Source organism: Euleptes europaea, chromosome 4, assembly GCF_029931775.1.
Source record: "Euleptes europaea isolate rEulEur1 chromosome 4, rEulEur1.hap1, whole genome shotgun sequence".
Classification (NCBI taxonomy): Eukaryota; Metazoa; Chordata; class Lepidosauria; order Squamata; family Sphaerodactylidae; genus Euleptes; species Euleptes europaea.
In genome coordinates, this window is record NC_079315.1 from 57,376,488 (window position 1) to 57,390,903 (window position 14,416).

General features: G+C 40.5%; 1 protein-coding gene across 2 annotated transcripts in view; it reads left to right on the top strand.

Annotated features, from left to right (window-relative positions):
• The first annotated feature begins 1,918 nt into the window (after positions 1-1,918).
• Positions 1,919-14,416, top strand: part of AOPEP (aminopeptidase O (putative)) — a 237,014-nt gene continuing 224,516 nt past the window's right edge. For both annotated transcript variants that reach the window (XM_056848223.1, XM_056848222.1), the window contains exons 1-2: positions 1,919-2,728; positions 13,736-13,902. In XM_056848223.1, the coding sequence (XP_056704201.1) occupies positions 1,926-2,728; positions 13,736-13,902 (970 nt within the window). In that variant the 5' untranslated portion in view covers positions 1,919-1,925. The remainder of the gene's footprint in view (positions 2,729-13,735; positions 13,903-14,416) is intronic.

Consider the following 14,416-nt stretch of genomic DNA (forward strand, 5'->3'; position numbering starts at 1 on the left):
CTCTCCCCTTCTCTGGCAATGCAGTGTGGTCTGTCAATACACTGCATACTTTGAACATGCAACAGATAGAAAACGGCATATTGGAACTAATGAGCAGCTGCTTTAAAATACAAACATCTGGCCTCCTCACTGTTGATCTTCAGGAGGCAGTTGAAGACAGTTTTATTTAGGACTGTGTTTGACTAATGTAGTTTTTATTTATTGGTAGTCCTGATTGGAGTTTTTAAATTGTGATATTTTATGTGTTTTTATCATTGTTATTTTATTCATCGTGTTTTATTGTGTTTTTATAGTTGTTTTATTTTCTATTGTAAGTCATGTTGAGTTCCACAAGGGAGAAATACAGATAATAAATATTTTAAATAAATAAATAAAATCTGTTTATTCTCCTGACACTTTTTATTGGTCTCAAGTTGCAGCTGACTTATGGTGACCCTGCAGAATTTTCAAGACAAGACACATTCAGAGGTGGTTTGCCATTGCCTGCATCTGCTCAGTGACCCTAGTATTCCTCAATGTTCTTCCATTAAAATACTGACCAGGGCTGACCCTGCTTAGCTTCTGAGATCTGTCAAGATTGGGCTAGCCTGCGCTATCCTGATCAAGTTCTCCTGAGTTAGTCCAATTTAAATAATTAGTATTAGTTTTTATTTGGACTCATGACAAAATTAACCACTAAACAGATTTTGATGGATAAGGCATGGAGGTATTCAGAGCATGAAAGGTTGCATTGTGCTTGAGTGTAAATCTTGCTGAAACATTTGTATGGGTTTTAATAGTGGTTTTGGCTACCTGTTTAATAAGAGGATAGAAAAAGAATATAGTACTGGTTTGATGATAATGTAGAAACAGTAAGCTCACTAATTGTATATAATTCTTAAATTTACTGGATGAAGAATAAATAATATGATTCGTTTCACAAATTGATGATGTTCTGCTTTCTATTATATGGTGATTTTTTAAAACCCCCACAACATCTAGATATTTGCATATTTGTTTTTGAATAAGAAGCATTTTTTCTTTGCTATGAGAAGCCTCCAATTCAGAATGTGAATGGATTTTAAGCTATTAAGATGTAATGATATACCTGGAGTATTTAACTATAAATTTGAAAAATCTCCATGAGCAATCTCAAAAGAATACTTAGAATGCACTGCTTGTAAACTGACTCATTTTCTTGTAATTTGCCAGAAGTGCTGATAGGAGTGCAGCCATAATGTGGAAAGTACATTAATCCCTGGAGTTACATTGTATGTATTAAATTATTGCTCTTGGGATATAAAATACGTGAAGTCATTTTGCTTTCAAATCGTGCCTGTTATTCGTATCATTACAATTATCATTGCCATTTTGAGGCAAGAAATTAGACATGATCTATTTTGTTTCCTGAAAATGAGATAAGCAATAGTATTTTTAAATTCTGCATAATATTTCTGACATCTTGGTAGGATTGCTAGTAGTAGAACAGTGTTGATATGTTGTAGTGTGCAGGCTTCTTTGCCCAAAATCCAGAAATCTGTTCCTCTAGATTGGTTCCCTAGTTGTTATATAGATTAGTTTTCATTTTAAATTTTCTTTCCAGTATTCACTCTACAACAGTGTGCCTGCTTGGAACTTAGTAGATGAATGACAAATCCCAGAGCTGATCTTTGAGTATTTATTATTGAAAAGTTGCTTCCATGTGGTCTGCTTTGAGCCCTTGTTTAAATTGGCACCTGACTGTTGATGGCATTCTTCTTTACAGGGTCAGAGATGAGTGAGACAGTTCAGCTTGCTATAAGAAAATCCATTGTTATACGGAGCAGCTCTATATGACAGCTGGGAAGCTTATCCTATTGGCTGTTATTGGCAAGAGAATATAAAAAATAACGAAGACTTAACAGAAGAAAAAAATAAGAGGTTGCGTGGACAATTAACATACAAATATGGAGCTAGACTTCACCAAAGATGATCTGCCCTTGATGGCCAATACTAGCCACATGCTTGTAAGGCATTATGTGTTAGACGTGGATGTGGACTTTAGAAGCCGGGTTATTGGGGGCACCATAGTTCTGTTCTTTGAAACTGGCGGGAGATGCAGGAAAGGAAGCAATGAACAGTTGGAAGGAGTCTGTCATTCTCAGCTGGATGAAACCTGTCATAATCAGGTAGATCAAACCTGCTGCCTTCCTGTGCCAAATGCAAGTGCCTGCTCAACTAAAAGTGGATGTAATGATTTTCCTGTCTGTGGTAAAGGTGAAAATGATACTTCTGATAAAAACGGTAGCCATGGTAACAGGGAACAGGCTTCTGGGATTTCTAGTTCAAAGAACTGCTGTGACATTGAGATTCATGGGAGTGAAGATTTTTTGCTGGTCCTGGACTGCTGTGATTTATCCGTGTTAAAGGTTGAGGAGGTAGATGTTGCTGTGGTTCCAGGCATTGATAAATTTATAACCTCTGAAAAGTTAATGGATGCTTCTGAGGATCCAGGAGATCTTAGGAATCAAATTGTGCATGAACTTGTGACATTACCTGCAGATCACTGGAGGGAACAGCTCTACTACTACAGATGTTGCAGCCAAGCACCTGCTTGTGGAGAGCTTCTATTTGTTACTGGCCCCTGGAGCTTGGAGATCAGGAAAGCAGGTGTTCAACTGCCAAAGGACTTTCCTCAAGCCATAAGGATTTGTTACAAAACAAAGCCAGAAGGAAGATCTCTTAGCTGGACTGCAGACCAAAGTGACAGGTATGCAACAGTTCTAGCCATTCTGCTGTCAGTGTTATGTGCCAGATAGGGCAGAGTCAAATTGTCAATAATGATCTCCTTTTGAGTTTGAATTTAGATGCATTGGTAGCAAGCAGGCAAAGTTCAGGAGCTCATAATAGCTTATGTTTATATCACTGTAAGTCTGGATCAAACGAATGCATTTTATAAGCCTCTGTACTGAAGATGGAACAAGTGATAGCTGTGTACATTGAAAGGCTTCAAGGCAGGCATCTTTTAAGGGGGAGAGGGATTTGGGACTTGCTATTTTTATCTTTGGTTTTAGCTGGGGATGTTTAAACTATTATTGTAACCTGCCTTGAACCAAGAGGAAAGGTGGGATATAAATGTTTTCATAAATAAACAAATTGAAAGTAATGGGAAGCAAAAATACTCTGCAAAACACTTCCACTGTAAAGCAGCTCCATCTTTTTATTTATATTTATATTTTCCTCTGTTTTCTTGTTTACAAAATGTTTTGTAATGACTGAAAAAACAGGTATTTGTGGTACTATGATAAAATGGTTGTTCTGTTGAATAAGTTGTTACATGCTTTAAAAAAAAATCAGCTAATATCTGAAGATAGCTTGACGTTATCCAACAGATAAGCATGTAGTGCATATGCTATATATAATTTACTACCATGATATTAAACAAACACAAAAAACACTTGAAATCTTTAAGGTATTGTAATTGTTTCCAGAATCATGCCTCCTCTACGATCATCCTGGTTACTCATTTGTCTAGCTGGACCATTTTCACATTGTTGTCTTGTCATCTGGTATAAATCACAAGATGCCTGGTCAGGAACAAATTTATTTATTCTCTTGAGCAGCTAACTCCTGGGCATGTAAATAAATGTTTAATACCATTGCACTACCATGCCTGTTGATTGTAACTCCATACCTGGCTCCTTTCATGTCAGCAGGAGTCAAAACCTTTGTACTTGTCCCAACAGCCAGACCACCACTGAGACAACTTTATTCCCTTCTCACTTTCCCTCTCACTGTTGAGGGAAAAGACAACATACCCAGTGCAGAAATGTCATCTCCTGCCCCAGTGCTACTGTGTGTGTGTAAAGTGCCTTCAAGTCGCAGCCGACTTATGGCGACCCCTTTTGGAGTTTTCATGGCAAGAGACTAACAGAGGTGGTTTGCCAGTGCCTTCCTCTGCACAGCAACCCTGGTATTCCTTGGTGGTCTCCCATCCAAATACTAACCAGGGCTGACCCTGCTTAGCTTCTGAGATTTGACGAGATCAGGCAAGTCAGGGCTAGTAGTACCAGTGCTACTAGTACATTCTTTTGCCCTCTTACCAGCAGTGAGTTGCTGTTGCAGATGCAGCAGGATGTGTATAAGAGATGTGTTTAGAGATGGGAATACATAGACTCAATAACTCTTTGCTGTTTGTGAACAGTGGGATTGTTTTTCGGCCTCTGCATGTTTATAGCTTAAGGTTTAATATCCTTTGTTCAAGAAACTGTTCTGTGATGAATTAAAAATATGTATGGTACTAGAAAATTAAGATGAAAGTGGGATATTAGACAACAGTTCTCTCATATACATGGCTGTAGCATTTGACAATAAAGCTTTCACTAGAGTTCCACTACAGTAACCAAGTTATTCATTCTGTAGAAATTCATTGACTGAAATGAATAATTTAAAATATGATGTAGGTATATTTGTCAAGCTGCATGTAAACAAAAGGCAAAGTAGCTGTGTACAATCTATCACTCCCCCCACCCCAGTGGTAGCCATAGAATTAATCTGGGAAGACCTACTGTTAGTTTGGTACTTTTAGGACTTTATAATCTTAGGCTAGGAAAAATGGAAAGTAGAGTTGTACTGTATGTACAGTGAGGTGAATCCAACCATTCTCCAAGGAACTTTCCTCCAGCTTAAAAGAGTCTTCCTCCAACGGAAGCATCACTTAATTGGACGAAGGCTCTTTAGGCTGGAAGAAGGCTTCAGACTTTGCTCAGTGGAGTGCTAGGATAGGCTCCACCTTAGTATTACTTTATATATCTAACTTTAAAAAAAAATCCTGAAATTAAGACTTGTCTGTGATATAGTAAATGTGTAGGCAGTGCCATTTCAAACTGGTGTTGGGGGCTTATAGAATGCTCCTCCAGACAATTACACACAAAACAGACATATCAGAGAAGAATGGCTTTTTCAGATTATTTTAAAATATGGAATAGCATTTATTCATATGAACTTTTTCCACCTTCAGTTTGAAGTGGCACAACCCAAAATACAAATTTACCACTTTTATTTATTTACATTATTTATTTACATTATTTACATTTATTTATTTTATTTATTTACTTTATTGTGTCTCACTGAGACACAAGGTCGATTACACAGTTATTTATACTGGCCAGGATCCACCACATGCCATGTCCAAACAACATTTGAAACTTCCCTCGGTTTAAAACAACACATTGTTATTTAGCACAAGATGCTACAATTTGAGCCCAAAGCCCCCCTGAGCACATGGAATTGTTGCTATAGCATTTTTATTTGGAATATACTTTAAACTTGTAGTTAAACGTCCCAACCACCTTATGAGGTATCTCATAAATACTGATTCTCTTTTTTGTTGTCTAGGTTTGGGGGAGATCAGGAAGATGTGTGGCAAAGTCATAAAGTGTCCAAACAGTGTACATGTTAGTATGAGAGCTTGCCTTGAAGTCTAGGCTAGCAAGTGTTTATTCGTTGGCTGTGTGGCTTGTATAGCATGAAAGGAATGGAAAGAACTATCATCTCATTTTTTGTAGAAGGCTAATACTTGAGCAGGCCTGCAGGTGGCTAAAAGCTGGTTCTTTGTTTGTCATTGCTGCATTATTATTTTTCCATATAGCTATTTCAGGTTTGCCTGTGATCTATTTGAACTTGAAAGAAATACAACAGTGCATAGGGTTGGAGGGATTTTGGAAGCTGCAGGAAGTCTAAAAATGGCGCCAATTACAATCACAGCAGTCCCATTTCACAAAAAGCAGCATTTCTTCCTTGAGATCATGTGCCTGTGAGAGCCCTAGGATGAGCATTAGAGAGTTTGATATAATAATGTAAGAGGTTTTACCATATTGAATATAGACCTATCCTATATGTTAAATAATGACAGTGGCTGAAATCCAGCAATTCTCTATGCATGTGTCAAGAGTCTCTCTATGCATGTGTTAAGAGTCTCTTTATGAGCAACTGGGATTATTCTCCTTTGTTTTGCTCCAGCATCTCCCCATACCGAACAGAGAAGCCTGTGGGGAAGCTTGGAATGTATCTTGTCTCTCTGGTGGTGTAGAAGGCTGTGGTCTGCTGAAGTAAAGTTGAGAAGAATTTTGATATTTTAATATCTGATAATGAATTAGCAGTTCATTCAGTACAGCCTAATTCAGTGTGTTGTGATAGATGGTCTCCCCCACCCCCATTTGTGAGAGAAGGGATTAGAGAAGAAGAAGGTGATTGTCAGTTTCATTTCCGATATTCTTAAGGATATTTTTAGCCTTAGTATTAAACTTTCTGTGTGGGAGGATAACAGCATATGTCAGGTAACAGGTAGTCTGGTTGTACTTCCTGTTCCCTCAGTAAATATCATGATAAAAGAATAGGATTACTGATGGATAGGTTACAAGGTTACCACAGTAAAAATCTACCTGGCTTTGTGGCTTTCTAATAAATGCTTAATATTTTGTTTTGAATGTGCAAAACTAGTAATCAAGGATTTGATAATATAATAATCTGCATTTCTGAAAACTAATGTGATCAGTTAAGACAGTCAGTGGTTGTATAAAAAAACAAAACTCATACACCTACACACACAAGAACCACTTCTTGGGCCTCAATTATGGCCAGAATTAAGCATGATGCAGACAAAGCAAAAGAACTTTCCCATGTGACTTTGTATCTTGTTTAAGTTGTGCTGTTACCCATGCAAAACTCACAATTTGTTTGCAAACTAGAGATCTCTACCAGTGTAGATATTTTGCTGGCATGCTAATGTAACAAACATAAGTACTTTGCATGTACTTTGCAGTGCAGTTTAAATAAGATGTTGAGCTTTATTTAATTATTTAACTTTATCTTGCATTTCTCCCCAACAAGGACCCAAAGTGGCTTATAATACAATACCCTCCCAAGATCTAGTGTTGTGTAGTGGTTAGTGCTTCAGACTAGTATCTGGGAGAACCAGGTTTGAATCCCAGCTCTACTTTTGAAGTTTGCTGAGTGACCTTGGCTTAACCTACCTCACAGGGTTGCTGTGAAGATAAAATGGTGGCTAGAACAATGTAATTGCTTTGGGTCCCCATTGGCATATAAATGAAGTAAACAAAACAGAAATCAACAGTAAGAGTGGGGAAGGACTCTCAAATACAGAGTAGATTTAAAAAAAAAGATATTTTATTAACATTTTCAAAAAAATATAACAAACAAACATATACATACACTTCCATCCACACAGTTTACACTTACTTCTGGGGTCAACATATATCAGTGATGGCGAACCTTTTAGAGACCGAGTGCCCAAACTGCAACCGAAAACCCACTTATTTATTGCCGAGTGCCAATGCGGCAATTTAACCTGAATACCACCCCCAGAGGGGACCCAGAGGGAGAGGCTAGGGTTGCCAAGTTCCTCTTCGCCATGAGTGGGAGGGTTTTGGGGTGGCACCTGAGGAGGGCGGGGTTTGGGGAAGGACTTCAGTGCCACAGTGGCAATTTTTTCCACGGGAACTGATCTCTATTGGTTGGAGATCACTTGTAATAGCAGGAGATCTCCAGCTAGTACCTCGAGATTGGCAACTAGTGTTTTCTCTCTACATATCAAGACAAATGGAAAGTTGTTTGGAGGATGGCTTGTGGGCCCTTCAAAGGTGGAACAGGACTGCATGCCCCTCCGCCCGCATAGACCCAGAGGGCGCCGGAGAAGCCGCTGGAGGGAAAGAAGGAAGGAAGGAAGGAAGGAAAGAAGGGAAGGGAGGGGAAAAGGAAAGGAAGAGAGGGAGAGAAAGAAAGAAAGAAAAAGAGAGAGAAAGAAATGGAGCGAGGGAGAGAAAGAAAAGTAGGGAAAGAAAAGGACAGAGGGAGACAGAGAAAGAAAGAGGCCATTTATGCATGGGAGGTTTTGCCTTGGATTTGCCACTTTCCAGATGCACATTTTCCCCATCCGGATTCTCAAAACTCTGCATGGGGGCTTATTGTTGAGTTCTGAGAATTTGCATTAGGAAAAATGTGCATCCAAGGCAAAACCTCCCATGCATGAATGGCCAGAGACAGGAAAGCCTTCCCGCTTCTCTCTCTCTCTCTCTCACACACACACACACACGCCCCCCTCCTCCCTCAGCCCGCAGTAGAGAAGGGGCGCGCGCGCGCGGAACAGCCTGCAGCGCACGGGCGCCGGGAGACCCTTCCCTTCCCTCGGAGGCTCGGCATCCTGCCCTGCTGACAGCTGCCCCCGCCCAGTCGGGCCCGCCGCCAGCAAGGGAGGGGAAGGAGGCCCCCAGAGCCTCCACCTGACCTCCCGCCCCACGGCTCGCCAGCCACCAGCCCTGCCACCATGCCCTTCGCCTGTGCACGTGGCTGGGCCCCCCCGACCGCCTCCCACGTGCCCGGGGTGAGCAGCAGCAGGAGGAGGATCCTCCGCCCGGCCGGTCCTCGCCGCCACTGCCTCCACCCACCCCTTTCAGAGTGGAGCTCCGGCGGAAAGGAGGCCCGTCTGGCGCAGAGGGAAGGAAGGAGGGAGGGAGCCCAGCCTAGCTCAGCGCCCCTCTCTGCCTGCCTGCCTTGCCCAGGCCCCTAAGCCCCCCGCCCAGAGGGGATCTCCCGGCCGGCCTGCCGCAAGGGGGGGATGCGGCGAGAGGCGAGCAAAGTAGGGCAGAGGGCGCCTCCTTCGCGCCCACCGGCCAGCCTCGCCCCTCCGCCCGCACAGGCCCAGAGGGCGCCGGAGAAGCTGCCGGCCATGCCGAGTGTGGGCGCCCGGCTTGTTTCCCGCTCTCCCACCCGCCTGGCCGGCCGCGCACGCTCCCTCCAGCGGCGGCTTCTGTGGGAGAGTCCGGGGGCCACCGCCAGTGACGTTGGAGTTTCCCCACCCCTGGGCTACAGCCTCCCCCATCCGGGGAGGGGCAGAGCCGGAAAGGCCAGCGGCTTGGAGGAACCGCGCGTGCCGGCAGAGAGGGCTACGCGTGCCAGAAGTGGCACGTGTGCCAACACGGACATATATCTTAAACATTACTCCATTATTATTATTATGTTCCCTTAATACTCTCAATCTATAATAATTAACCAATATTCTACTTCAAATTAATAGTTGTTGCTTTTATCTATGTTTATATTCTAAGTTTCTTAATCTATATCTTATTCCAAGCATCATATTCTATCTCTGTTATAAATCAATCTAAATTTTCCAGTTAGCATATTCAAAGTAATTTTCCCACTTCTTCTGTATATCTTCCATCAGTCTTCCTTTCAACATATTAGTCTGTCCATCACCGCAAATTCCTCCATTTTTTGTTGCCACTTTTCTAATTCTGGAATAGTATCTTGCTTCCATGATGTTGCCAACACTATTCTTGCTGCGGTTGTCAAATAACCGAATAGTTCTCTGAGAGTAGATTTTTGTCTTTGTGATGTGTGTGTGTGTGTGTGTGTGTAAAGTGCCGTTAAGTCGCAGCCGACTTATGGCGATGTCAGATAGGATTTCTGGCAACACGGGCTAGACAATATGATCCTTCCGTGCACTCCCCCCCTCCCTCCTGTTTTGCACACGAACCACTAGCTCTGGTCAGAGATCTACACTTGTATGGAGACCCGCCCGTGTAAATCTTCCATCAGATACCGGGTCTCGCTCACAATGCCAGGAACTCCACCAGCCTCACCTCTGATTGCCCTTAAGTACCCGGTACTTGACCCACTGAAGTCGTTACCAGGAGAAAGAAATCTATTGTTTCCCTTATATTGCTGTAACCATTGTGTCCGTTCTATAAATGTAGCAAATTCCCAATGATCTGCATTCTAACCTTCTTCGTCTTGCTGAAACCACTGACTTCCAGAATAAAATCTTTGAATCACTGCTCTGTCTGGATTCAAGCTTCTATTGCCTCTGACGCCGTGGGTTTACTGAAACCCTGACAGGCGACCCCTTTTGGGGTTTTCATGGTAAGAGACTAACAGAGGTGGCTTGCCAGTGCCTTCCTCTGCATAACAACTCTGGTATTCCTTGGTGGTCTCCCATCAAAATACTAACCAGAGCCAAGGACTCTCAACTTATTTAGTTGACGCACAACTATCCAAACTTTCATCAGATGAACAAGAGATAGTTAATCAGAAGATAACAACCCAAGAAATTGTAGATGCCATCAACAATTTAAAATTAGACAAGGCACCTGGACCGGATGGTCTAACACCTCAATACTACAAACTGCTAGAACATCAACTAACCCCGGTTTTACTCTCTCTTTACAATGACGTATTAGAACACGGTAAGATTCCTCTGTCATGGCAAGAAGCACATATCTCACTAATCCCAAAAGAAGCTGCAGACCAATGCCTTCCTCAAGCCTATAGGCCAATATCATTATTGAATATTGACTATAAGATTTTTGTCTCTATAATTACTAAAAGATTTCAAAAACACATCGGAAACTTGGTACACCCAGACCAAACAGGTTTCATTCCTAAAAGACTCATGAGAGATAATGTGAGACTGGTTCTTAGTGCAATAAAATATGCAAAGTCAAAATCATTAAAAACAGCAATGATATTTTTGGATGCAGAAAAAGCTTTTGATAATGTTTCCTGGCACTTTATTAGTAAAACACTACAACAAATGGACTGTGGAGAAACTTTACTTAAAGTTTTCAATACGATATATTCGGTACAAAAAGCTCGTCTTCTGATTAACGGTCAGTTGTCCACAGAATTGAACATCACAAAAGGTACCAGACAAGGCTGTCCTCTTTCTCCATTCTTATTCGACTTATCAATGGAGGTCCTTTCAAACTACATAAGAAATGACCCAAAAATCAAAGGTCTAACAATAGGAAACGAAGAACACAAAATCAAAAGTTATGCAGATGACGTCGTCTTAATTTGTCAAAACCCCGAGCAAACACTACCATATGTTTACAATCATCTTATCGAATATGCGAAATACTCTGGATATAAACTTAACAAAACAAAGACGAAAATAATGACTTTTAATTTAACAGCAGATGAAGACAAGCTCATTGAAGATATTACAGGTTGCCGAATTGCCAAAGAATCAGTGAAATATCTGGGTGTCAACATATTCTCCCAAAACAATACACTTCTAAGATCAAACTACCTGAAAACCTGGGGAAAAATAGAAAAAGATCTGAGCTTATGGTCAAAGATGAATATTTCATGGCTAGGAAGGATATCGACGATAAAGATGAACGTTCTTCCTCGACTAAATTTTTTATTTCAATTTTTGCCGATTGACATCCCTGAAAGGACATTAGATAATTGGCAAAAACAAATCAACCGATTTGTCTGGAACGGAAAAAAACCGAGAGTAAGATTCAAAGTCCTTCAAGATGAAAAGAAAAGAGGAGGGCTGGCAATGCCCAATATCAAACTATACTATCACGCAGCCTGCCTATCTTGGACAACCGAATGGATAAAACAACCCAAAAGTCGGCAAGTTATTTTAGAACGGGCGGATTTGGGACAGGGTTTTCATAAAGTTTTGTGGGACCCCAAATCAAAAGTTCCAAAAGATAAAGTACAAGAAGACTGTGATGTTAAAACAGCGTTATTGAAAGTCTGGAAAAGATACAAAAAGAGAATAAGTCCTTCTCCACCATCTATAATGTCACCAACTGAAGCTTATCATGATAATGTAAAATTAAAACCGGGTGTTCATTTTACCTACAATGATATGATAGAGCCTACGGGAGAAATTAAGGATATGACTAAACTTCAAGAAAAATTTCAAAAGTTGAACTGGCTAACTTTTTTACAACTGAGATCCAATTTACAAAAAGACTGCTTATATCCACAACCATTTCGTGAACTAACCGAATTCGAGCAGTTAATATCTAAAAATGATTCACACATATTAGGAAAAATATATAAACTTCTCTTGAAATACGACACAGAAGAAGAACAAGTGAAAATAAACATGATAAAGTGGATGCAAAATTTCGGAGAAATGATCAATATGGACTCATGGGAAAAACTTTGCTCCTCCGAATTGAAATACACAGTTTCCCAAGAAGTGAAAGAAAATTGGTACAAGACTTTCTACAGATGGTACCTGACTCCCAATATGCTTTCCCAAATGACAACCCCAGGGAAAAAAGGTGCATGTTGGAAATGTCAAGAAACAGACGGTTCTTATTTTCATGTTTGGTGGACGTGTCCAAAACTACAACTATACTGGAAAAGAGTTCATCGTGAACTACAATTGATGTTAGATATGAAGTTTACATTCGATCCAAAATTTTATTTACTCAGTATAGTACCGTCAAATTTACCTCAAAAACTGTATGACGTCTTTAAATATGCCACAACAGCTGCCAGAACAATCCTAGCAAGAACATGGAAACAAACCCACACACCTGAAATTGATGATTGGAAAGAAAAACTTCTGGAATATGCAGCAAGGGCTAAAATGACTGATGAATTAAATCCCAATTTTAGTGACTCCACTGAGCAATTTCAGGAAAAGTGGGCATCTTTTTATACATATATGAAATGCAACTAACATAAACAATCCATGCTAAGATATTATAATATTTTGTTTACTTTTTATGTCAAATAACTGTCAGACAAGAATAAGAATTTTTAGAATATAAAAGATTATTATGATGTAAGAATAACAAACCAAAGACATTTTGTAATTTTATTTTATTTAGAAATCATATTACAATACCGTATTGTTTTTATAATGTTAACATTCACCCCTTTCCCTTTTTCCTTTCCTGTACCCCTCAAAGATAAAAAGAAAAAAAAAATACTAACCAGAGCCAACCCTGCTTAACTTCTGAGCTTTGCCACTTATCGCATGCAAAAAAGCCAGATCCTGCATGTGGTTGTGCTTACATACAACTACCTTGCCACAATGTTATTGGCATATTCACAACAATAATGTGAGGTAATTTAAGCTGAGCAAGTGTGGCTGGCCTAAAGCCCCCCTGTGAGCTTCTACTGCAGAATGGAGATTCAAATTTGGGTCTTCTACATCCTACACTGACTTCTGTCGGATGCCTGCTAGTTAAAGTAGCAAGCAGCCAGGCTTGAGTGAAACATGCAAGTCACATGGTAGCAAGTTTCCCTGTGATTACCACTGAGTCTGATCCCAAGGAGTTCTCTCTCAAAGGCCAGAACAGCTCTGGAAAGAGCCCTGACTCCTCCGTCTTCCTTTTACTAACAGAAACCAAGGCTTGAATGCTGGCAATACTGTTGTGTTTGCCTAGCAATGGCAACTGGGGACATTTGTTTCTTAAAGCTACAGGTGCAGATTCTGTTATTTTGGGAGTTTTAACCACCTAGTGTATTTTCAGATTTCAGATTTTGTACATACTTTGTGCTTTTCTTAGGTTTGTAGAAAGATCTGTCTTTTCTACGCATGGCTCTAGTCTCTGGATTTAAGTATCCACAGATTTGGCCATGCTGATTATTAGAAATATTGATGATGATAGGTGGTCAATTTATGGATGTTTCCACCATGACATGATTCCTTGTAATGAAGGAGTGATACTGCTTTTCAGATAAGTGTGAAGACAGGTAGAAATATATGTTGTTGTTTTTCTGCTTTGCCTCTTGATTGTGAAGAAATAGAAGAGCAACTCAGAAATGATGTGTTTTGCATTTATGGATTCATCTCCAACACTCTCAAGTTAGATGAAGAACATATGAACTAGGGTACTGATAACTGGAATTTTTGTTTCTATTAAGAACTTGGTATTTCCTGTAATAACTTGTACAATGCACATTACTTCATTTGTATCTTTCTTTCTCTCTATAGGCCATGTGTTTATACAATAGGATCTCCAATAAACAACAGGGCCCTTTTTCCATGCCAAGAACCGCCTGTTGCCATGTCAACATGGCAAGCTACAGTCCAAGCAGATGCATGCTTTGTTGTTTTAATGAGTGGTGAAAATGCTGCAGAACCAACTGAATCTGAGAAAGGTACAGTGTGTATCTTAATATACGGCTCAAAATGTCATCTGAAAGAAGTGTTAACACTGGGATAGTACATCTGATAAATCGCTAACACTCCAAGCTCTTCTTCTACCTTTTTTGATTTCACCTTTCTCTGCTCTCATTCCAGTTTTCTGACTTTCATGTTTTTCATTCCTCAAGTAGTCACCACTTAATTCCTCATCAACCCCTTGTGTCTCCTTGCAAAGTCTAGGATTTTCTGATTAATAATTTGTAAATTGCATGAAAATGCAAGTAACATGAAGTTTTCCTGCATTCTTCTCCATTTCTGGAGACCCTTCTGATGTGGAACCTCCTTGGAGAAATAGCCACATGATCTGGAGGGAGGGGAGCTGGACTGAGGAGGGATGGGGGTGAAATTACTGCTCTCCCTTCTTCCGCAGGCACAGCTCTTCTGAGGGAAAGGAACAGTTTCACCCACATTCCACTTCACTCCAGTCCCCTGAATAATGTGGGTCTGAAGCCTCTGAAATGATTTTTG